Here is a 24,489-nt window from a genome sequence, read left to right on the forward strand (position 1 = left end):
TTAAAAAAGATATAGGAATTAATTAGAATTATTGAGGGTCTTTATTGTTTAATTAATCTAGCTAATCATCATTAATACTTGAATTGTTCATAACCTCTTGAACAAGAGGTGATGGTTTGTTAATTAAATTTGGCATAATTATGGTTAATTAATTAATTAATTAATACTAAATCATCATTAAATCACACATTCACCTCCTTCCCATATAATTGAATTTCTCTATAATTGTACAAACAATATGTTTCACTAATTAAATACACATTATAATGGTTCGCTACAAAAATAAATTATAAATTCATTGTTTAGAAATTACTTGGTTAGGGGAGGGTGAAAAGCTTAAAATTACTTAATAATTCATTATGAATCATTTATTACTAAATTATTGATAACTTTAAATTACTTTTTTTTCCCTCTAAAAGTCCACTAAAATAGTAAACTAATAATTAAAGAGAGAATTTAGAGTTTGGCTCAAAAATTATATTACAATTTTGTGACATTTTATTAAAAAGATGTTAAAACATAATTTTAATTTTTAACAATATATAATAAATCTTAAAAGATATTGTAAAATTATCTAATAAATCTTTTGGTTAAAATACAATTTTAACTACAAATTTCATTTCATATATTTTCAAATATTTAATTTAGTCATTATAGTTTTAATAAATCTTAAAATTAAAATTAGTCTCTAACATCAATAGAAATTAATTAAATTAATTTTATTTCCAAATGTATAGAAGAAGTTTTTTCCGTATACATGCATTTTAATTTTATTCACTAGATAAGTAATTTTCAAAAACATTTTTTTTTTTAATTTGGTTAAATATTCAGATGTTTTATTGAGACAAGATTATCCCAGAGAATTGTCAAACAAAACTAATTTAAAAAAATAAAAAACTAAAATGGTTATAAAAAAATTGGCATATACATAATAAAATCTCGATTGTTTTTTCATAATTTTTTTATAATAATTATTTGGAAAACATGTAGAAGATAGATGACAAAATAATAATGAAAATTTAAAAAAAATAAAAAAGAAAGAGTAAAATAGTTAAATAAAATTTGTAGTGTTGGGGTCCAAACTGAAAAAGAAAAGGAAGGGACGTGCAATGTGTCAGAAGGAAAAAGTGTTGGGTTTCGTCTTTTCAGCCCCGTGAAGCTAAGAAAAGAAAAAACATAAACAAATAATAGAATGAAAAGGCTAAAAAAAAAAACACCTCTTTTTTTGCCCTTTTTTCTCTTTGAATTTTGTGGTCGAAAATGGGCCATCATGCACGTGGGTTGTGAAGATGCTAAGCAGCAGGGCACACAAACGAGAGAGCCGAAACCCCACTGTCCACACCCTCATAATATATCACATAAATTCATCATTATGTATTTCACTGTTTTTGCTAACAAATTTTGATTTCATCGCCACCTTAACTCCTTGCTAATATTACAATTTGCAGATTGGCCCAGAAAAATGCCCACAGGAATGAATATAGAGAGAGAAATATAGAGATATAGAGATTTACTGTTTAGAGTTTTGGCGCTCTCCACCAGGACCAGGTCGGGGATTTAACAGAGGCTGCAGAGCTTTGACCACAACACTCATGTTTGGCCTGAAATCTGCTTCATATTGAACGCACAATGCAGTAACGGCTGCAAACTGCAACGGAATCAGAGAAAAAAGGAGTTGTTCAAGGTTGGATTACGTAATACATTCTGCAAAAAGGATCTGCACATTTCTGTTTCATCAAAGAGATGGAGATGAATTTTATGAAAAGTAGCAGCATCCCTGTTGTCTGTGTGTGCTTGTAAATTCAAAACCACCTCTTTTTTAGGCTATTAAAAATAAAGAATTTGACATTCTTGGTGATGTGGGGTCTCCTTTTGTATTTCACATTCGTTCTGTACCAACCAGTTTTCATCATTCCACTTTTTAATTATGTCACTCAAGACTAAAACTTGTTGCGAATGGTTGCGAAAAGAGTATCACATCAGCTAATTAAGTGGTTGATCATGAGTTTATAAATAATGAATACATCTGCATTGAGCCATAAGAGTTTATGCTCAAAGTAGATAATATCATATCATTGTGGAGACTCGTAGTTTCTAACATGGTATCAGAGTCATGTCCTTAACTTAACTATGTCAATAGAATCCTCAAATGTCGAACAAAGGGTGTACTTTGTTCGAGGGGAGGATTGTTGGAAGAGTAGTCTTACATCAGCTAATTAAGGAGTTGATCATGGGTACATAAGTAAGTAATACATCCCCATTGATATAAGGTAGGGTGTACTTTGTTCGAGGAAAGGGAACGGTTGGGAGAGGAGTTCTACCTCAACTAATTAAAGGATTGGTCAAGAGTTTATAAGTAAGGAATACATCTCCATTGATATGAGGCCTTTTCGGGAAACCAAAGTAGACAATATCATACTATTGTGAAGATTCGTGGTTCCTAACAACACTTTGTGGCTACAGGTTGCTCAACTGACTTGGGAGGGTACTCACACACAATCAAGCAAACACACACACTTACACCGAGAATATCAAAAAACAAGAAATGAATAGTGTGTGGCCTTATTGTTACCTTTGCAACTGACTTGGGAGGGTACTCATCTCGTAGTTTTGCGTCAACACATTGATTAACTTTGTCCTCGCAAAGTTTAGGCGTGGCCTGCAAATATTTCAAGACTTCCTGATCTCAAGCTCAGAAGCTGGATAAATGGAGAGAGAAGAGTATAGCACAAAAACATACCCATGTCACAAGGCTTTGCTGTCCTCGAGGCAATGTGTGATCAACAGGCTTTCTTCCTGTCAAAAGTTCAAGCAGGATGACACCAAAGCTGTACACATCACTCTTGGCATTCAAGTGTCCAGTCATTGCGTATCTGCAATTTTCAAAATGGGAACCACTCACACCATTAGCTTATTGGTAAAATGGTTACATTGAAACTTGGAAGAATTATAGATAAGGAATTGAGGAACCCGTAACTTCCTTTAGGTTATATCAATAAGAACATTCAAGTGTTAAAAATCTTCTTTAGTTTTGATTTTGTTAAAGATCTCAATGAGTCTGTTAAGTTGTTGTAAGGGTTATCAAAGTGATTTTCAGAAGTTAGATCGATGAGCCACGGCAAGTTTCTTTAGTTTCAAAATAAAGACGAGTGAAAATCGCCCTGAAGTATAAGAAAATTAGAATAAACTTACTCAGGAGCATGATAACCAAAGGTTCCAAGAACACGAGTGGAATGAAGGCGTGCAGCCATATCAGGGGCTTGGTTTGACAAATCAAAGTCGGCAATCTTCGCCAAATAATCATCAAATATTAAAACATTGCTGGATTTTATGTCTCGATGGGTGATACGGGGATCGGCCTTTTCATGCAAATACTCCAACCCCCTTGCAGCACCTACAGCAATTTTTACTCTTTCTGTCCAGGAAAGAACAGGGCCAGGTTCTGCTCCTTTGACTCCTTTCCTCCCTGCATCAGACACATGTCTTAATAATTTCAATCAGCCTTCAAAGAATGAGTCAAAACATAAAACTAGAGAACATGCAACGTCTAATTCCTCTCCATCGGGTTGCATGAGTAAGCACTTCATTATGCTCAGCAGGACAGGTTTTGCTTTTTTCAGGAAAAATTAAAGACAAGTACAAATGAAGCTCATGCATCCAACAACCCAACAGTTCATAAGCTATTAACTATCACAGTCTAAGAACGATCGTATGTACCGTGTAAAATGTCATGAAGAGATCCATTTGAAGCATACTCGTATGCAAGGATTCGATTATTGCCATCCACGCAGTATCCAATTAAATTTAGAAAATTGTCGTGCTTTAGTCTTGAAGCCATGGAAACCTATTAGTTTGAGCAATAAGTCAATCCATATGGTGACAACTATTTTTTAAAAAAAGACCTTGAATCAGTGTGGTCAAGAGAACCTGGGATAAGAATTCATCATCAGGTTGTTTGCTGGCATCCAAGTTTTTGACTGCCACAGTCTGCCCATTTGTAAACACCCCATAGTATACTCTACCGTATGAACCCTCTCCAATCAAACATTGAGCATCAAAATTTTTCGTAATTGCCTTTAGTTCCTGAAATGATATGGCAGGGACTTCAATTGGTCGCATTTTCACAGGACTCTTAGGTGCAGTTTGCTGCTTGTAGCTTTCATCACTTCCTGTAACTTTCTACCCATGGAGGAACCAAAATTTAGATTGAACCGATTACATTTATAACCTTTACAATTGGATAAATTTGACAACAAAAACAGAAACATGAGAGGATTCTGAATTTCATACAGAACGCACATACAAGAAAGTGCAAATTGAATCAAATATATCTCAGTCGCATTAAATGTTCTATAGAAATAAAGCCCGACATCCTCCCTAATACACAAAAGGAGCATTATAAATGTGATGATAATATTTCAAACATGCATAACATAATGTCCATGTTAAATCCAGAAGATCCAGTAAGTTCTGTATAATGCAATTATGATATGAGGATATCTCGTCCTCACTGCAATTAAAATCTTTTGCCTTATTACAATTACCTGCTGAAGCTTTTACCGGGTACATGCTGCTGTTATCAGCAGCCATCTGGATAGCATCCTCTTTGCAGCAACCAAAACATCCCATTGTTTTCTTTGCTCACGGACGTGCCAACTGATGCCAAGAACAGTAAGTTCATAAAAATTAATAGAAATCTTTGTCCATTTCCAAAAGCAAAAGTAGTCGTTTGAACCACCAATTACTTTTCTTTTCTTCGTCTAAAAAGTGTATTGTTTAAATAGAACAAAAAACGAAAAGTAGTGCCATTGTTGTTGGAACAGGTGGCCAACAAGCTTACAAACGGAAGGCATTACCGACTGTCAGAAAGTATCAGGAAACCAGAAATGTGTCCAACTTCATACGAAGAACTCAAACCACCACTAGAGAACAGGAAAGTAAACAAATACGAATCCTAAAAAATTAACCAACATTCCTGAACATCATACTAAAGAAATAAGTACTCGCAAGAATACTCATGAACATTGGCTTTGAATTCTAAAAGTTTTCCCTCGTTACATCAAACGAACAAGTAAAATGAACCAATAAAAAAAGCGATCCTAAGAGCTCCGTAAACGCTTTACGTTCATGCAGTTCCAGCAAAAAAAAACTCGTTATCAAGATTAATATACCAATCACCGAAGAGAAAAGACGAGATATCACTTCGTCGATCACAATTCACAACCTAGAACTCGAAATTCTCACTAACAACAAATCAAGCTCAATTTCCAAACCTAGTAAAGCAATACACAACATCATGCAAGTTCCTTAACATTTTAAGAAAAAAGAATCACCAATTCTCAACACGAAGCCAAAATTCACAAGAACTCGATTCATACCGCTGATCAGATATCAAATTCGACGGAAACAAGACCTCAAAACTTCAATCAGAGTAACGACACCTTCGCGTTCGGTGCGGAAGACTAATATAATATATATATATATATATAAGCAAGCGAAAACCACGAAGCAGCCGCTTGCTTCGTGGAACGGAGTCGTTGTCGAACTTTCTTTGACTTGACTTTGTTAAAACTCCGCCGGTCGTCTCCTACTCTCTATCAAATTTCCATTCGAACTTAGCTTTCTCCGTCGACTTCCGTTCGCATTACGCATTCACACAGAGCCTCTTCGTTTAATCTTCATCCATCAATTCCCGACAGTAACTCCAAGCGAAGACCATTTTCGGGTCAACAACTCGTAGATAAACAAATTTGAAGCCTGCATTCCAACTTCGAATTTCAGCCGTTGATCTTTGATCAGGATTAGGCCATTCGTACAAAAGATCGACGGTTGAGGATGCTTCGAAGGAAGGTGCCAACTGGTGGATGACGTGGCGGAATTTTATTGACAGAGAGCTGTGGTTGAATTAATGGCAAAACGAGAAGTCGTTCGTTCATAGGATATTTGATAATTTTGATTAATATAAAAATATTAAGAGGAATATTCAAAATTGGAAATTTATGAAATATGAGATATAATTAAATAAAATGGTGTAAGCAAACCATTTAAAATAATTAATTTAAATTTAGTTAATTGATTTACTACATATTTAAATTTTTATATATTTTTGAAATTTATTTGTATGGTCAACTTTAAAATATATATATATATATATATATGTTTATTTAAAAATTCATATTTTTATTATATATTTTATAGTCAAAGTTGAATATACATTAAATAAAAAAGAATGATAAATTTTTTTATTTTAAAATATGATTTATAATTAACTTTAAATATAGGAGAGAATAAAATATAGAAAATGGAATTAAAAAACAAACCAACTTGAATTATAATTAAAAACTTTGTAGTCCACTTGCCTCAATTAGGGCTGGCATTTGACGTGACCTGTTACGTGTCAATCTATTTTCTTTTATTTTTAATGATTATAAAATAAATGCAACCAATTTGTGCATTTTTTAATTAATTTATCAAAATGGTTAGGCCCTTACGCCCAATATTGTCTAGCAAGCAGGCCCGTTTCTAGCTCCAAGAGCTTATTTTACACAAATGTTATAATTAATGAAAATTCAAAAACTAAAATAATAATATAAAAAATGAGCTTATTTTTGGTGTATAGTTTATATTCTAGGTAATGATTCACATGTTTGTTGAGAAACCCGAGTATATATTTGAACCGAGCGATTATTCTCATGTTATTTTCATTTTTTCTTGACGGAAAGTAAGTTGGTAGTTCGGGTGGAGCTGTGTCGCGTATTTTTTCTTTACAGTAATTGACATGCACTCATCTGCATAAAGTTACGTTTGTTGTACTAAGAAAATTAAGACTTTGATCGTTAATGTCGATATTAAACCCTACAAACAAACTTGTCATATCACAATATTTCTTTAATTTGGCATGTACATTTATGGTAAAACTTTAATTAATATTACCTGTTCTAATTAGTTACTTGTTTGGAACATTAATTGGATTGTCTATGGTTAGGCCTATAAATTATAAAATAAATGACCCCACAAAATCATAAAAAATCATTAAATAAAGAAGAAAGAAAAAGTAAGGGCTTTTCTGTCATTCCATCGATAGTATTTTAGGATTTTCCAAAATATTACAAGAAATTTAAACTAGGAAAAGGAAATAAAACAAATATAATTTGCTTTAAGAACAATAAAGCAGCAGAAGAAAGATAACGCGAAAATGATTCATCAGGTAACGATTTAGTCTCTTTAAGATTGAGGCTTCTCCCACTTGAGTGGCTTGACGATCTCCCAGGTGAAGTCTGGGTCGTCTCTTCCGAAGTGTCCATATGCAGCAGTCTTCAGGAATCTGCCATTGCCACCCCTCTTGAGATCGAGGTTGATGGTGATCATTCCTGGCCTGAAGTCGAAGTTTTCCTTCACGATTTGGAGGATTTCCTTGTCGGGGATCTTCCCGGTTTTGTATGTGTCGACGAAGACTGATAGCGGCTCTGGCACGCCGATGGCGTACGAGACTTGGACAATGCATCTGCGTGCAAGTCCGCTAGCGACTATGCTCTTAGCAGCCTGTCTAACAATGTAGGCACCACTCCTATCGACCTTGGTGGGATCCTTTCCAGAGAAAGCACCACCACCATGGGCTCCCCAACCGCCATAGGTGTCGATGATGATCTTGCGTCCGGTGAGACCTGCATCACCATGAGGACCACCAATGACAAAACGGCCTGAGGGGTTAAGGTGGAAGATGGTCTTCTCGTCGAGGTACTTCTCGGGGATGACGGGCTTGATGACATGTTCTTTGAGGTCTGCTGCAATCTCGTCATTGGTGACGGTCTCGTCGTGCTGGGTGGAGATTAGAACTGTGTGCACACGGATGGGTACCATGGCACCATCCTCGTTGTAGTATTCGACGGTGACTTGGGTCTTGCCATCAGGTCTCAACCAGGGGCAGGTGCCATTCTTTCTAACTTCAGTGAGGCGGGCGCCCAACTTGGTGGCGAGGACATGGCTAAGAGGCATCAATTCAGGGGTCTCATCAGTGGCATAGCCAAACATGTGGCCTTGGTCACCAGCGCCAATCTCCTCAGGGCGCTTTGTGAAGTGGCCGTGAACACCCTGGGCAATATCAGGGCTCTGCTGCTCAATGTTAACCAGGACCTTGCAGTTGTCAGCGTCAAGACCGACATCATCGGAAACAAATCCAATGTTTCGGCATGTGTCACGGACAATCTTTTCGTAGTCTACATCAGCCTTGGTGGTGATCTCACCAAAGACCATGACCATGTTGGTCTTGCTGCAGGTCTCACAGGCGACCTTGCTGTCAGGGTCCTGAGCTAGGCAAGCGTCGAGCACTGCATCAGAGATCTGGTCACAGAGCTTGTCGGGGTGACCCTCATTGACGGATTCAGAGGTAAATAGAAAGGTCTCCATCTCTGAAACATAACAACACCTTATTAGATAGTGTACAGAGATAATCAATTGTTATAACTATCCTATTTCAAGCCATGGAGACCTCGACAAATCTGAATTAAAAACAGGATGTTTAACTTGAATCGAAGCTGGTTGGCTAATTAAGAATGGTAAATACAATATCTACCATAAGGAATCCTTAACTCATGAGTAGAACAGAACTAGATCTACTAAAGAACCGCCAATTCTAACCTCAAACACAGTTCGCAATCAAATCGAGTGACCAACACTTCGAAGAAATGGACCAAAAAAAACCGATATCATGAGAGATCTAGGCAATCGTGAAACAGTTGTACGGAAATTCGGAAAACCAGAGCACCGACATCATTTCTTATTCACAAATCGGATGGAGCATTTCAACAACACAGTTGGAGGTGATGAGCAAAGGCCGACAACTGAAACAGAGCAACCAAAAGAACAAAACAAAACTCCAACGCCCGAGATCCCGAATCTCAGAGAGCAAAAACAGCATAAAAGTTCCACTAACTAGTTCCAAAAGAAAAATTCCAAAACAGAACTCTCAGATCTGCAAAAATTCTCATCTCACAAGAAGAAAAACATGCTTTAATCCAACATACAAGCACTAGACAACAGATTCGCACATCAAAACAAACAAATCCATTACTACTCCTAGACAACAAACCAGAAATTCCCCCAAATTCGTTCAAAAACCGGAAGCAAAGAAGAAGAAATGAAGAACCATAAGCCTACACAAAGCAACAGAAAAAGAACAATGGCAATAAACAAGTGACGAACAGAGCTCGCAAACCTGTTGAAATCGGCTGCGTAGATCTGGAAGAGAGAGTTTGAGCTAATACGCCAACCGAACCAGACCTCTAAAAGAAGGCGAAGCTCAACGGTACAAGGATTACAAGAAGAACAAAGCCTTTATTTATAGCACCCAGCCACCCTCCCGGCTACCGGAATAACCGGTCGGGGAAGCCCTGGAGCCAGTAGGGAGAGTGCAATAAGAAGGAAATTTCGAAAGATTCTTCCAAGCCGTATATCGTGGAAGATCCTCACCGTCGAAACGAAGTTAGTGAGGAAACATCAACGGCTAATATTCGATATTAGCCCTTTAATGACGTGCCGGGTTCTTCACGCGCTTCTCCGGACACGAATTTAATCCTTTTCTTTTTTACAAATGGTAATTTTCTAAAAAAGAGATTTAAATAAATAAAATAAATAAATAAATAGAATCCGACGTGGAAGGCCACGTCAACGACATGCTCCATGCTGCCCATCGGTTTGAATGCAATAATATCCCTTTTTATGTCAAATTTCTCCAAATATTTAGTGAATAATTTTGTTTTAATTATTTATTTTTGATATATGTGAATATTTAATCGATAATAATAATAATACATAATTAAAAATATAAGTTGAGTTAGTTTAATAAAAAAATAATTAATGCGAAATAAATGAGGTAAGTATGATGAATATGGACGGAATTAGAGCAATATACAGAGTACGATGTTTTATGGTCCATAATGACTGTTTAAATATTTTGGAAATTCTTTTATTATGAGTAATTGTGTAAATATATATCTGAAATTATATATATATATATATATATATATATATATATATATATATATATATATATATATATATATATATATAAACTTGGCTTGAAATGGAAGGTTAGAATTTGAATGCAACACTAGCTTTTATGCACGCATTTTAATGCAAAATATTGAACAAAACTATGCATTATTTATTTTATTTTTTAATTTAGATTTTCAAATTTTCTTAATCCTCAATCTTATTTTTATATTCAAAATTGTTTAAACTATTAAATAATAACATACATATGTTAGGATATCTAAGATTAAAGTTTTTTTTTTAATAAATTATTTTGAAAGGATTATAAATTTAGGTTCAATTAATAAAAATAATAATACTCTTTCTATAAAATATTTTTAAATTTGGTACTTTATCTGAAAAAAAAATATTCTTTTAAAGGTTTCAATAATTTTAAAAAATATCAAAAATAATTTTACTTTTAAAAATTTTTATACAAAATTTAAGGATATTAATGTTTTTTTTAACCAATATTTAAAAAAAAAATTAAAAATTTATAGATATTTTTTTAAAGAAAATGAAATTTCGATAATATAATAAGCGTGTGACGAATGTGAATTAATTTAAAATTTATTTTTTTTAAGCGTGAAAATAAAATGTTGCTTTCGTCACCTAACCCAAATTTATAACAAAAATCTCAATTTCTTTTCCAAGGTGGGTGAAGGTTGAAGTAATTTTGGTCACCAACCAAACTTGCACTAAAAAAAACGTCCTAACTAAATGTGATGTTAGGTGATTCCTGTCTTTTAGATCATTTGTTTTACGTATTGCAGATATTATTCAATTTTTGCTTTGGTCGTTATATATCGCCATCAGTCTCACAATTTTAAAATGCGCTTTTTAAAGTTATGTAGAATAGCCAGTATGTTAGAGTTATCCCCAATTTCTGGAAGGGATGCATTTATTAGATACAAGGTCAATGCGGGCTCTACCCGTTGCTCTAATACTAGTGTTGGATGATGAAAGTCTCACATCAGCTAATTAGGGGAATGATCATAGGTTTATAAACAAATAATACTCTTTTCATTGGTGTGAGGCATTTTGGGGAAACCCAAAGTAGAGCCACGAGAGATTATGCTCATAGTAGACAATATCATACCATTGTGAAGAGTCGTGTTCATCTAATAGAGTACTAGTTATCTGTCCTCTTTGAGCTTTCTCCCAAGGTTTTTAGGTCTTTTACCATTGTTTATTGGTTGCCACGGAGGAAGATGGGGTGGTTGGGGTTTGTTTGGGACCAAGATAGGTGCGGTAAGGTCTCCACTAGAGCAAAATTGCCAATTAAATCATTATTGGGCTTTTAAATAATTAAAATTAAACTTCAAAAGATAAAAATTAAAAATAGAGAACTCCCAAAAGGTTGGACTGACCGGTGACACCCGCCAACCGGTTGTCCCAGCCGTCGGTGCGGCGGCGACTACAGAGGCGGGTCCGATTGTCCCACGGAAAATTTGTGGGGGCTGCGAACGAATATGGACAAAACTTTGGGGTCAAAGTATTATAAAAACATTTTCTTTATTTAAAACGACTTTAAATTATATTTTATTAATTCATTTTTTGTGGGTAATAATTTAACTTGCAGAAATTCATTTAATTTAATAATAATTTTCTCTTTAATATTGGAATTAAATTAAATTAACTCTCTAATATTTGGAATTTTCAGGAAGAAAATTGTTTTATGAAAAAAATATTTGGATAATTATTTATTTTAAAGACTAATTTACTAACCTTTCGTATTTTCTTAAATTTTTTGAAATATTTAAAAAGAGTTTTAATTTTGTATTTATAGATATATTCATCATTTTTTAAAAATAAACCATTAAAAAGTTTAAAAAATTATTAAATTTAAAAATAAAAGTTTAAGGATTCATTATTAAAAAAAAATATATATATATTTTTTCAAAATTATTTCTTCTGTGGTCTTTATTAAAGTTTAAAATATAATAAATATAATAATAAACATAAAATTCGTGAAAAAGGTCATAAAAATATCATATTATATATATTTTTTTAATTTTGTCACACTTATAAGGTATAATTTTGATTATAGTATAAAGATGGAACAAAAGAGAGAGTGATATTCAATCATACATTAAAAAATAATAATAAATTATTTTATTTTATTTTATTTTGGGGAGAAATAAATTAATTTTATTATATAGTTTAGTTTATATGGGAGAGAAAACGCGGCTTTATTTGTCTTGTCTCTTATTTTTCCATAATTATTTGGTCTTCCCATTAGCCACAAGGTCTGTGTTTGACTCTCTCACATGCCTTTTTCTTTTTCTTTTTCTTTTTCTTTCTTTTATTTTATTTTTTTAAAAAATATAAATAATTCAACTAATTAAATTAAAATAATATTTACTTTTTATTAAAAATATTTAAAATTTAATTAATAACTTTAAGTTCAATAACTTTAATTATTGAATTATACTGAAGTTCACAAAATTGGATTAAAATTGTAATTTTTTTATAGGAAAATATTAATAAATGGTTTAATGATAAATTAACCCGATTTAAAATTTTTATTAAATGGTAAATTTAATATATTTGCATTTTAAAAATTAGATATAAAATTAAAAGTTTATTTTTTTAAAATTTTTATAAACAAAATTTATAATTAAAGAATAATAAATATATTATATATTTTTTAATTACGAAAAAGAAAGAGGTAATGAATGATCTGTAAAGCTTTTTTATTTATTTATTTTTTTTTTTTTTGCCGACATTTGGACGTTCATTTTCTTCAGATCTCCACCGACACACTCAATTCTTCAATTTCTCTATTTATATATCATTTTTTTCTTTTTTCTTTTTTTTTTTTAAAAAAAAAAACAAAACAACATTTTCACACTTTAAAATGCCTTTTAATTTCATCATCTAAAGCGGCATGAATTAATGCTAGCTTTCAGATCACGCGTCATGAAAATAAAGATAATATATCGGAAATGGTCAGTATCACTCAATTGGTAGAATAGAAGACTGAAAATCTTCATGTCACTCGTTCAAATTTGTTATTACAAATACGTCTAATATATCGAAAATGATTGGCATCGCTCAGTTGGTAGAGCAGAGGACTAAAAATTTTCGTGTCACTGGTTTAAATATGCTATTGAAAATACATCTAATGTGTTGGAAATGGCCGATATTGCTCAGCTCGTAGAGTAGAGGACTGAAAATCTTCATGTTACCGATTTGCTACGAAAATAAATAAGAAATTTATTAATACTTTTGTTAGTTAAACTCTGTTTCGGGTCAATTTTTCATCTTATAAATATTTTATTCGATCCTATCCATGGGCATGTGACTTGGGTAGGATCTAAAGCCTATGGGCCCACCTTCCACGTAGGTGCCCTTCTTGTCACGTGGACCAACCACGTTGAGAACCCTTCGACAATGCATTTAAGAGAGAACTAAGTTCAAGAGGTACATTCGAAGGGAAGCAATAAGCAATAACCGACGAACAATGCGTACAAAAATAGAAACACGTTGTTCAAAATTTATATTGAAATCTAACCTAAGGTTCCTAATCTCTTTCTTTTGGTTTGAACAAGTTTGGGTTAGCCTCTTACAGTTAGCCATGGACCTTTGTTGGGCTCGTCTTTGCCAAGTAGGCTTGGCTTTAGACTCGATCGGCTTTGATTCAACTTAGAAGTTGAGTTTGTTGGATGAAAGTGTCTTACATTGTTTAATTTAGGAATGATCATGAATTTATAATCAAATAATATACTATCCCAAAATAAAAGCATGAGAGTTTATGCTCAAAGTGGACAATATCATACCATTGTGGAGAGTCGTATGCTCAAAGTGGACAATATCATATCATTGTGGAGAGTCGTGTTTGTCTAACCGAATTTATTTATAATATATATTTTTTTAAATTCAATGAATATGACTTTATAGCACAATAAATAAGATATTTATTAAAAGCAAAATATAATCAATATTTTTTTATCATTATCAAATGGGTAATAATTATCATTTCACTGTCGAAGTAAAGGATCGTCAACAAGGGCGTTCGTTCCATCTAAACCAAAGCCACATCACCCAACATCTTCCACAAATGGAATTTATCTGCTTGAAAAACAATTTCTCTTATTTGAAATCTATATTTTTGATTGAGAACTCAAATTTTAATATTACAACATAATTTTTCATACGTTTATAGATTTCTTTACTAAGTAAAGAAAGAGGGAAACATGTGTATATAGTGAGTAAGGTGGACAGAGCGGAAATTTGGAAGGGCTGAAAGTGGGAACTGGGACGAGGAATTTCATTTCCATCTGATTTAACTAACGGAGAGAAATCTCAATTTTAATTTTATAAAATTATAATTATAACTTTAATTTAAGGAATATTAGAGGTAGATTGAATATGAAATTAATAAAGTTTAAAACAAAAGTATATTAGGACTCAGTTTGTCTAAGATTTGATTCTTTTTTTGGAATTTATTTATTTATTTTTATTAAATCAATAACAAATTTTCGTAGAAATTAAAATAGGATAAAATTTTCAAAAAGTATTTATATTTAAATTTAATAAAATTGAAAATTGCGAGAGAAAATATTTGGGGATAAAACGAGAAAAAGACAGCTGGCAGTTTACACGAAGCAGAAAATATTTGGTGAAAAGACAATGTTGCGCCAGCGTTAGCATCACTCACTCTCTCTAAAGAAGGGTACAATCGACATTTCAAAACACAACCAAAAGATTGCGGTGAGCGTGGATCGAACACGCGACCTTCAGATCTTCAGTCTGACGCTCTCCCAACTGAGCTATCCCCGCTTGTTGATTTGATGAAAGACAATATTATATCAAATTATTAAAGAAGGTGAAAAACATTGGAAAAAACAAAAGCAATTGCGGTGAGCGTGGATCGAACACGCGACCTTCAGATCTTCAGTCTGACGCTCTCCCAACTGAGCTATCCCCGCTTGATGAGTTCAATTGAAATTTTAAAAGATATAACAATATATTTATCCTCTACTATTGTCGTTTTTTAATCCATTTGGACGGCATTGCAAAGAGAGAGCTCTGATGGGAAAAGCCAAATCCTTCAAGAACGAGTTCTCCTATGGTATGATTGACCTTTTATGGCTTAAAATTCAAGATGATTTTCGTAATTTTTTATCATTTTTTCTCTTAGTTTGATACTTTTGGAGATCCTTATTGAATCATGGCGTTGAATTTTTCGTAGAACAACGATTGGAGGAGTCGTTCGAAATCTTGATCAAGTATCCGGATCGAGTTCCCGTAAGTTGCCAAATTCTCACATTATGCGTTTCTTATTTGAGAAGATTCGTATTGTTGCATTTTGTTTAGAAATTATAGATGTTGGTGAATTTATGAATTTGGTGGAAATAGGTAACTCAGAAAGTCTGCAGGCCAATCCTTAGGCGTTTATCTTTGTTTCCTCTTGGTTGAAGCGTTATCGTTATGATTTTTTGTTTTTTTTCTTAGAGATTGGTCGCACAATTTGCTATGAGGGATGCTTTTCAGATAAATTCTTTCAGGAAATGAAATGCTGAAGTTATCAGATGAGATTAGTCAATGTTTTCTTTGTAATCTAAGAACAAAATTGTATCCGGATTTTTGTTCAACTCGTGGATAGAAGCTGCTTGTTTGTATCAAGCGATGCCAAGGCGATTTCAATTTTGGTAGGCTTGGACAGAGCTATATAGAAGGAAGCAAATCACTATTTTTGTTTCCTAAAAAAACAATATCACCGAAGTTAATGTGCAGACTCAATTATGTGATGTTCTTATATTTTTGAGGTGTAAATGCTAGATTACTGTTATTCATTTCCTCCAAATCCATAAAAGTGATTTAAAGTTTTTCCTTTTGATGTTCTTTTTGAGTATCATTGCAGGTAATTGTCGAGCGATATGAGAAATGTGAATTTCCTGAGATGGAAAAGAAGAAGTAAGTTCTTCCTGCATATCTAAGCTTCCTCAGTGTTTCAGTTCTCCTAATTTCATGTACCTCTCTCTGAAAATCAATTGAATGGAAACAAACACTATCACCTTTGCATTACACTCTTAACATGTTTGTTCTTGTTAATGTTTGAGAAACCATTTTTGGGTGCTTGCTGTCGATCGTAAGCGTCGAAATCGTCGAATTTCAATCTTCCTCACAAAATTGTCGAAAAATTATCGATTGTGACTCTGTTTTTTTTTTTCAAACGGCCCAATCAGAGTTTCTAATTTAGGGTCTCGGTTTTAACCCTATACGTATGGTGCTATACGCTCTCTTTCTTCGAGATTGTTAATGTTTGTTCTTGTCTGTCTTATTTTTCTGGCTATCTATCACATGATCATCCTCCCCCCAAAAAAAACATCATGGTATTTATTTATTTATTTACACATTTGGAAATTAAAACGTAGTCTCACATAATGTCTTACACGTTGTATTCCAACGTTTTCGTCTCGTAAGATTCCATTTTCATTGAATTTCTGCAGAACTATGGGATCTGAACTGGGGTTTTGTACATGTTGCCTAGGTTTACATTTGAAAGCCAGTTGTGATCCTAAAATAACATGACATATTGTGTCAATTAGTTTTGGGTTGTCTGTTGAATGTCTTTTGTTTTGTTATCGACTAAAGGTACCTCATTCCTCGAGACATGTCTGTTGGCCAATTCATCCATGTCCTGAGCACCAGGCTTCGTCTAGCACCTGGAAAAGCTCTCTTTGTATTTGTAAAGAATACTTTGCCTCAAACAGGTAGGGTTAGGACATAGGATTACATTTGAGCTGATGCTGCTGCCCAATTTTACGTGCATTCTCGTGCAACAAGTCGTTTTAATCCTAAACAATTGCCCTCAAATTTTGCAGCTAGCTTAATGAGTACCGTGTACGAATCATACAAGGACGACGATGGCTTTCTGTATATGTGTTACAGCAGTGAAAAGACCTTTGGCTAAGGTAATAATCTGATTGAGATTTGTTAATGCTGAAGTTGTTGTTTACTTTCTGCTGCTCCTCCTGTTGTGAGTATTATATTCCATGAACAAAGTTGTTCTTACCATGTAGACATTATACAGTATAATGTGTAAATCATTTAATATTGTAACGGCCTAAGCTCACCGCTAGTAGATATTGTCCTCTTTGGGCTTTCCCTTTCGGAATTTCCCTCAAGGTTTTTAAAACGCGTCTGTTAGGGAGAGGTTTCCATACCTTTATAAAGAATACTTCGTTCTTCTCCCAACTGGTGTAGGATCTCACAATCCATCTCCTCGAGGCACAACGCCCTTGCTGGCACTCGTTCCCTTCGCCAATTAATGTGGTATCCTCCAATCCACCCTCTTTCGGGGCCCAGCGTCCTTGCTAGCACACCGTCTTATGTCCACCCCCCTTTGGGGCTCAACCTCCTCGCTGGCACATCGCCCGGTGTCTGACTCTTATACCATTTGTAACAGCCCAAGCTCATCGTTAACCGATATTGTCCTCTTTAAACTTTCTCTTTTAGGCTTCCCTTCAAGGTTTTTAAAACGCGTATGCTAGAGAGAGGTTTCCACACCTAGGGAGAGGTTTCCACACCCTTGTAAAAAATGTTTTATTCTCCTCCCTATCCGTTGTAGGATCTCACATATTGTTTCTTAAAGCTATTTTCTTTTTTAGCTTTTAAAATTTAGAAAATTGGTTCAATTTCTAAAAAAAAATATAAAAGTAGGATAAAAATGGTATTCAAAACACACATTACATTTCTTAAAGACCAGAATTGGGAGAGCAATAATACATACCTGCAAAGCAGCATTTTGCTTTGATCGAGATAGCTTGCCACCATGGTCAATAGTATTATGCCTCTGAAAACTAACAAATTGTTGTTCTATCTGAAAACTAACAAATTGTCACCAATGAACAACGCACATGGAACAAGCCTAGAGCCAATAACTACTGTTATTCTATTCTATGGTGTTATTCTATGACGTTGTTTGTATTTGAAGATTCGAACTTTTGATCTATTGTTTAAATTTTTCAAAGCTCGTGTCATTCAAAAGATGGTTCTAATTACGTATTCAAACCATTCCTTTGAAACAAGAAGGTTAGAAAGAACATGGTCAAGATGCAAATGTTTGGTATATTGTGTGTGTCTACCTACTACCCCACAAAACTTGTTCTTAAAAATCTCCCACTAAGGCTTTGCTAGCGCCAACTCGATTATGAATCATCATTACTACAAAACTTCATAAACTTGTATAATCACACACACGCTTTCGTTTAGCATAAGAAACCCTCTCCCTATAACTACGCTATCACCTTCATCTTCTTCTTATTCCTCTCATTTTCTCATTCTTTCACCTTCAATGGCTTCTTCTTCTTCAATTCCTTGTACCACCATCTACTACTTCTTCTTCTTTCTCTCCACTTTCGCTTCAGCCACCCTACGTGTCGGTTTCTACCGTTCATCTTGTTCTGATGCCGAGGCGATTATTAAGAATGTTGTCAACCAAGCTATCTCTCAGAACCCTGGCTTTGCTGCAGGCCTCATCCGAATGCACTTCCATGACTGTTTCGTTAGAGTAAGCTTCTTAAGCTTCTTAAGCTTTCTTTTAAAAACCCATTTGATTATTGTTCCAAATATTTAGTAAAAATATAAATGTTCATTTAACTCGTCCAACCGAGAATGGAGAGGGATTAGAAGGAGATTTCTCCTAGTTGACTAAATGGGGTCGTATTTTCGCTAGCCGATATTGTCTTCTTTTAGCTTTTTCTTTCGGACTTCCTTCAAGGTTTTAAACATGTCTGCTAGGAGAGAGGTTTCTATGTTTTGTTCCCTTTTCTAAGGGATGTGGGATCTCACATTTCACCCACTTTAGGGCCAACGTTCTTGCTGACACTCGTTCTCTTCTTCAATCGATGTGGACCCCTCCCCCAATCCACCCCCTTCGAGACCCAACATCCTTGTAGGCACACTACCTCGTGTCCACTCCCCTTTGGAGCTCAACCTCCTCGCTAGCACATCGCTTGTAATGGCTGAAGTCTACCGCTAGCAAATATTGTCCTCTTTAGATTTTCCCTCCCAGGATTCCCCTCAATGTAGAGGTTCTCTTATAAGGAATGTTCTATTCTCCTCTCCAACCGATGTGGGATCTTACACCGACCTTGCCCAATCTCATCTCCATACTATTTTATATATATATATTAAGAAATTTCACATGTTGATTATTATATTATATTATTATTTGATTCTATTCATTATTGATTTAATAGTGATTTATATTTGTTTTTGGGGAGTGCAATTTCAGGGTTGCGATGGGTCAGTACTGCTGAAATCCACACCCAAAAACCAAGCAGAAAGAGACCATCCAGCAAACTTCCCAAGCTTACGAGGTTTCGAGGTAATTGACGAAGCCAAGGCCCAAATCGAGGCCATATGTCCCAACACCGTATCTTGCGCCGACATTCTTGCCTTCGCTGCCCGCGACACTGCCTACAGAGTCGGAGCCATCAATTACACAGTGCCAGCCGGCCGCCGCGACGGCCGTATCTCAATAAAGCAAGAAGCTTCAACCCTCCCGACACCCTCTTCCAACGCCGACGAACTCATCAAGAGCTTCGCCAACAAAGGGCTGTCCGCGGCGGAGATGGTGACACTTTCCGGCGCCCACTCCATTGGAGTAGCTCACTGCCCCACCTTCTCCAACCGCCTTTATTCCTTCAACGCAACTCATCCACAAGACCCTTCCATGGACCCCTCATATGCAGAGTACTTGAAGACCAAGTGCGCGCCGCCTAATGGCGGTGGCCGGAGAGAGCAACCGGCGGTGGCGCTCGAGTTTTTTAGCCGTAATCGTTTGGATAATTGGTACTATGTTGAATTGAAGAACCGTCGTGGGGTGTTAAGCTCCGATCAGACATTGTTGAGTAGCTCTTCCACCTCAAAAATGGTGATGGATAATGCGAGGTATGGGTCTAAATGGGCTACTAATTTTGGAAAGGCCATGATTAAAATGGGTTCCATTGACGTTCTTACAGGATCACAAGGGGAGATCAGGCGCCATTGTAGCTTTGTGAATTGATTTCAGACATTTAATTTGATCGCCCAATTAAGCTTCTCATAGGAAGAACAACAATTCTCTTGTTTTGTTCAAATTCATTCATTCATTTTAAATATTTTATTTTTTCAAAGCGTAAGTGGTAATGCTACAACCTTCCAATGATATGATATCACTTCGTTGTATCGGAATGCCATATACAAAATGTTCCGATACCCAATTGATCTCGTAAAAGTAGAATCAAGATCAAATCTCACTCACATGCCTATAAATAGAAATTAAACAAGCATCACTCACACGCCTATAAATAAAAATTAAACAAAGACTCAAGGAAAAGTCAACCTCATTCGCAGCCCATAAATAGAAATTAAACAAACAGACCAAAGGAAAAGAATAAATTTCCATATCAGACACAAGGAAAAGTCACTCACACGCCTATAAATAGAAATTAAACACACAAGGAATAGAATAAATTTTGATATATGCACTGGAATCACTATAATTATAGAATTTACAAGTGTATCTCTCATATTACAAAGCCTCTCTTACAAGATTCCTCCCAATTAATTTTAGGTAAATACAATGATAATGACCACCTGATTTCACATTTCAAAACAATACTAGACAAACTAATTCTCATACATTAATTAAATAAATGGTAATATTAATAAAATAAAAACATTATAAATTAAATGAGAATTAATAACAAAAATAAATAAAAATGTAATCAAACAGATTTAATAACCATAATAAATATGACCCACAACTTACCACAACTGGAATTGAAAAGCATGAGCTAAAAGCTCTTTTTTTTTCAAGTAGTCTTCATTTATTTGTTTCGACATATTTGGTGTACCATACCCAATACATAATTATTAAAACCGACCCACATTCAATAATTTTCCACATAGAGCTTGAGCTAGTTTCTAAAATGGCAATTCTTTCTAATCTCCCCTTGAGTTCCGGTCAAAACCTGCAGCTTCCCCATCTTCACCATCGCCGCCGCGAAATCTCTCATCCAAACCGCTCTGTTCTTCTGGTATCTCGTCACGATCGCCGCCGTAAGAGAGTCACTTGCCAGCGCCTGATCCGACGACAAAACCCCCAAATTCCTCTTCAAATTCTCAAAATACTGAACGTCCAATCGATTTGTCGTCACGTTGTCCAAATCCGCCGTCTTGTCAAACCCACTACCCAACGGGCACTTCTCTTTCAAAAAGGCCGCAAATTTTGGGTCCAAAGTCGGGTCGGTGCTGTTTTGGTCAACGCCGTTGAAAAAGAAAAGCCGGTTGGAAAATTCTGCACACGCTGTCCTTCCGATGGAATGGGCCCCAGAAAGCGCCACCATGTCTCTTAGCGACAGCCCTCGTTCTTCGAAGTGTTGTTTGAGGAATCGGATGTCGGTTGTCGGAAAAGGGAGGTTGTCGGCGACTTTGGCCCCATGGGAGATGAGTGAGTCCCGACGTCCACCCGGGACAGCGTAGGTGAATTGGCCGACGGTGGCGACGCTGTCTCGTGCTGCAAAGGCTAAAATGTCGGCGCAAGAAACTGTTTGTGGACATTGGGATTCGAGCTGGGATTTGGCGTCGTCGATTATCTCGAAGCCTCGTAATAAGGGGTTGCCTGGACGGTCTCTCTCGAAATCGGGGTTTTGCGGCGTTTTGTCGAGGAGTATCGATGCATCGCAGCCCTACAATGTATATTATTAGAATTCTTGTAGATATGATTTGTTTTAGCTCGGTACGTATAACCGTTAGTTTCATGGGTTTAAAACGTGTCTATTAGGAAGAGGTTTCCACACCCATCTAAGGAATGTTTCGTTCATCTTTCCAACTGATGTAGGATCTCACAATCCATCCCTTTGGGGGCCCATCATCCTCGCTGGCACACCGTATGGTGTCTTGCTCTGATAGTATTTGTAACAACTTAAGCCCACCGCTAACAAATATTGTCTTATTTGGGTTTTTCCTTTCGAGCTTCCCCTCAAGGTTTGGTTTCTAAAACGCGCCTACTAGGGGTCTAGCGTCCTTGTTGGCACACGACCGTCTGACTCTGATACTATTTGTAACCATCTAAACCTATCCGCTTTAAACATAGGCTCTCATGAGATCTTTTGAGGAAATCAAAACTAAAGTCATGAGATTTTTTTAGTGGTGAGCATGAGTTGTTACAAATGGTATCAAAGTCAGTCACCAGACATTGTGAGGTACTGGTCGAAGTAGGGCTAGACTCTCTCCATAGTAGATGCGTTTTAAAATCGTGAGGCTGACGACGATACGTAACAGGTCAAAGCTAACAATATCTACTAGTGATAGACTTGGACGGTTACCAAAATAAACCATGTAAGGATGGATAAGGAACAAGAAATAGGCTTACAAGAACGATACAATCATGAAAATGCAAACGAATGAGGCCAGCAGTCATTCCAGGGTTGATAGCGACTCCCTTTTCCACTGCATCTCTCACGATGCGTTCAGCCGAAGGACATGTTTGACGGTAGAACCCTAATTCGAGCTCTTCACAATAAACTTTGGATGCCATTACTAAGCCCACCATTAACAGAGCTTTAAGCTTTGCTTCTCCACTCAAATCACTCTGCATTTTGCAATTTCCCTTCATATTTGGTACCTAAATTTTAGAGAAAGGGAGAAGATAGAGAGTTTATGGTCACCTTAATCTAGGTTATGTTAATAAAGGCTGCATATTATACAAGGGGCCTTTCTTGTTCTTATGCTTTTGGCTCTTTCTCTTTCTCTTTGTTTTGTTCGAATTTTACAGAGTTAGATAGTAACAACTCAAGCTCACTACTAGCAGATATTGTATTATTTAATCTGTTTTTTGGGTTCTATTCAAAGTTTTGAAACATCGGTTAGGAACATGTTTCCACACCCTTATAAAAAACAATATTAAATAAATAATATGATATATTTTTTAATTCATGTATTCTTACTTCGCTAATCATGTGATTAACAATTTTTTTTTTGCACCAATTTGAGCCTAACTAAGCTGGTTAAGACATGATATACTTAACTAGCCAACCTCACAAATTACTGAACTAAGAAAATTCTCTTATGTTCGTTAAGAATAGAAATTATTACATTTTTTTTTATGAGAATCGAGCTATTGCAGTAGTAAAGGAATCACACGAGAAGAGCGAAGACCCTTTTCATGTAGGGTCATAGCAAAAGATGTCTCGAAATATACAACTTGATCCATAGACCCTTTTTAGAACTATAGTTCTCGGCGCATTATGCCCTTGAAAAATAAGAAAGATATTATTCTCTTTAAGCATGCATCTCGAGCAATTTAGTTGAAGAAGAGCTTCCACGTCTCTCCACCCTTTGGATCTCGTTTATCGAGATTAATCTATTTTTTAAGAAATTAAAAGATCGATACAAACTACGTAGGATAACTTCGATTTCATCTAAGGTTCCTAAAGAGAGAGCAAGCCGGCAGCTAACTTTTTATACACATTGCGATAAGATTAGTTTTAAGGAATTAGATTTGAAGCATAAAAACAAACAAACCTTGATTACATCGAATGTCTATCTAATGTCATGACATATGTCAATTTAAGGTAAGAATATTTTATCCTAATGACAACAAATCACTTTCGAAAGTAAAATTCGGATTATCTTGTTGATCAAATATCTCAAGACAAAAACACTTGAATGAGATTCGAATTACTCTACTAACAAGATAGAACGTGTCAAATTTGAATGATTCTAAATATGCAACCTAAACTAGGTAAAATTGTAGAGAAACTTAGCGCTTGATTAAAGGAAAGGTAAACACTTAGCCCTAATGATCAGTACGTCTATTAGGAAGAAGTTTTCACATCCTTAGAAAGACTAATTCGTTCTACTCTCCAACCGATGTAGGATCTCGTAACTAAAATATATTTTGCTCATATGTATGTTTTTAGATGAGTTGTATTTTTTTTAAAAAAATAAAAAATAAAAAAACTCAAGAACCAACGGGATGAAATCAATTTCAAACTACACGTATTGATAAAAGTTAACTTCAAATTAGGCTACTTATTATAACAACTCGGGTCTAGAATTCATACCAAATTTTGGAGTCTAGATTCGACATTCTCCTTTCATTTCTTACGACACGACCATGTTACTTATAAGAGTTACCTTCCTATGCAGCTTCCGTTGATCATGGATTTATAAGTAAAGAATACATCTCTGTTAGTACAAGACTTTTTGGGGAACCGAAAATAAACCCATGAGAACTTATGCTTAATATAGACAATATCATACCATTGTGGAGGATCGTGATTCCTAAAAGAGAACTTCCGGACAATATCATACCATTTTGTGGTGGGTCATGATTCCTAAGAGAGAGCTTTCAGACAATATCATACCAGTGTGGAGGGTGTGCTAAGAGCTTCTCATTCTGCATTAGAAACATTTTCTATTAAAAAAATGGTAAAATCTTACGATAGTTCGAGAAAT

At 35.2% G+C, this 24,489-nt stretch overlaps 5 protein-coding genes and 2 non-coding genes across 10 annotated transcripts; 2 read left to right on the forward strand and 5 right to left on the reverse strand.

Annotated features, from left to right (window-relative positions):
• Positions 1-1,190: 1,190 nt before the first annotated feature.
• Positions 1,191-5,703, reverse strand: LOC111497836 (probable receptor-like protein kinase At2g47060). Of its 4 annotated transcripts, none has more exons than XM_023148812.1 (8): positions 5,379-5,703; positions 4,545-4,656; positions 3,928-4,169; positions 3,718-3,844; positions 3,193-3,466; positions 2,741-2,873; positions 2,573-2,659; positions 1,191-1,648 (listed from the first exon to the last, which is right to left on the reverse strand). In XM_023148812.1, the coding sequence occupies exons 2-8, from the start codon at positions 4,627-4,629 to the stop codon at positions 1,511-1,513; spliced, it is 1,086 nt and encodes a 361-aa protein (XP_023004580.1). In that variant the 5' UTR covers positions 4,630-4,656; positions 5,379-5,703; the 3' UTR covers positions 1,191-1,510. The 4 variants fall into 4 exon arrangements, with proteins under 4 accessions (XP_023004580.1, XP_023004579.1, XP_023004578.1 ...); XM_023148811.1 differs by having other exon boundaries at positions 3,928-4,175; XM_023148810.1 differs by having other exon boundaries at positions 3,928-4,175; positions 4,539-4,656.
• A 1,337-nt stretch (positions 5,704-7,040) lies between these two features.
• Positions 7,041-9,354, reverse strand: LOC111497829 (S-adenosylmethionine synthase 1-like). Its single transcript, XM_023148797.1, has 2 exons — positions 9,215-9,354; positions 7,041-8,408 (listed from the first exon to the last, which is right to left on the reverse strand). The coding sequence occupies exon 2, from the start codon at positions 8,404-8,406 to the stop codon at positions 7,225-7,227; it is 1,182 nt and encodes a 393-aa protein (XP_023004565.1). The 5' UTR covers positions 8,407-8,408; positions 9,215-9,354; the 3' UTR covers positions 7,041-7,224.
• Positions 9,355-14,741: 5,387 nt separating this feature from the next.
• Positions 14,742-14,814, reverse strand: TRNAF-GAA. The gene has a single exon. It is a non-coding gene; the product is annotated as a tRNA-Phe (tRNA).
• A 76-nt stretch (positions 14,815-14,890) lies between these two features.
• Positions 14,891-14,963, reverse strand: TRNAF-GAA. Its single transcript has one exon. It is a non-coding gene; the product is annotated as a tRNA-Phe (tRNA).
• Positions 14,964-15,045: 82 nt separating this feature from the next.
• Positions 15,046-17,119, forward strand: LOC111497916 (autophagy-related protein 8i-like). The gene is made up of 5 exons (XM_023148930.1): positions 15,046-15,106; positions 15,227-15,282; positions 15,899-15,951; positions 16,633-16,751; positions 16,863-17,119. Exons 1-5 carry the CDS (start codon positions 15,067-15,069, stop codon positions 16,949-16,951), a joined length of 357 nt encoding a protein of 118 aa, XP_023004698.1. The 5' UTR covers positions 15,046-15,066; the 3' UTR covers positions 16,952-17,119.
• Positions 17,120-18,075: 956 nt separating this feature from the next.
• On the forward strand, positions 18,076-20,155 carry LOC111497850 (peroxidase 5-like). Its single transcript, XM_023148830.1, has 2 exons — positions 18,076-18,550; positions 19,277-20,155. Exons 1-2 carry the CDS (start codon positions 18,335-18,337, stop codon positions 20,048-20,050), a joined length of 990 nt encoding a protein of 329 aa, XP_023004598.1. The 5' UTR covers positions 18,076-18,334; the 3' UTR covers positions 20,051-20,155.
• Positions 20,156-20,945: 790 nt separating this feature from the next.
• On the reverse strand, positions 20,946-22,645 carry LOC111498051 (peroxidase 5-like). Its single transcript, XM_023149104.1, has 2 exons — positions 22,403-22,645; positions 20,946-21,716 (listed from the first exon to the last, which is right to left on the reverse strand). Exons 1-2 carry the CDS (start codon positions 22,643-22,645, stop codon positions 20,946-20,948), a joined length of 1,014 nt encoding a protein of 337 aa, XP_023004872.1.
• Between the last annotated feature and the right edge of the window lie 1,844 nt (positions 22,646-24,489).

The sequence above is a fragment of the Cucurbita maxima genome, unplaced genomic scaffold (assembly GCF_002738345.1).
Source record: "Cucurbita maxima cultivar Rimu unplaced genomic scaffold, Cmax_1.0 Cma_Scf00024, whole genome shotgun sequence".
Taxonomy (NCBI): domain Eukaryota; kingdom Viridiplantae; phylum Streptophyta; class Magnoliopsida; order Cucurbitales; family Cucurbitaceae; genus Cucurbita; species Cucurbita maxima.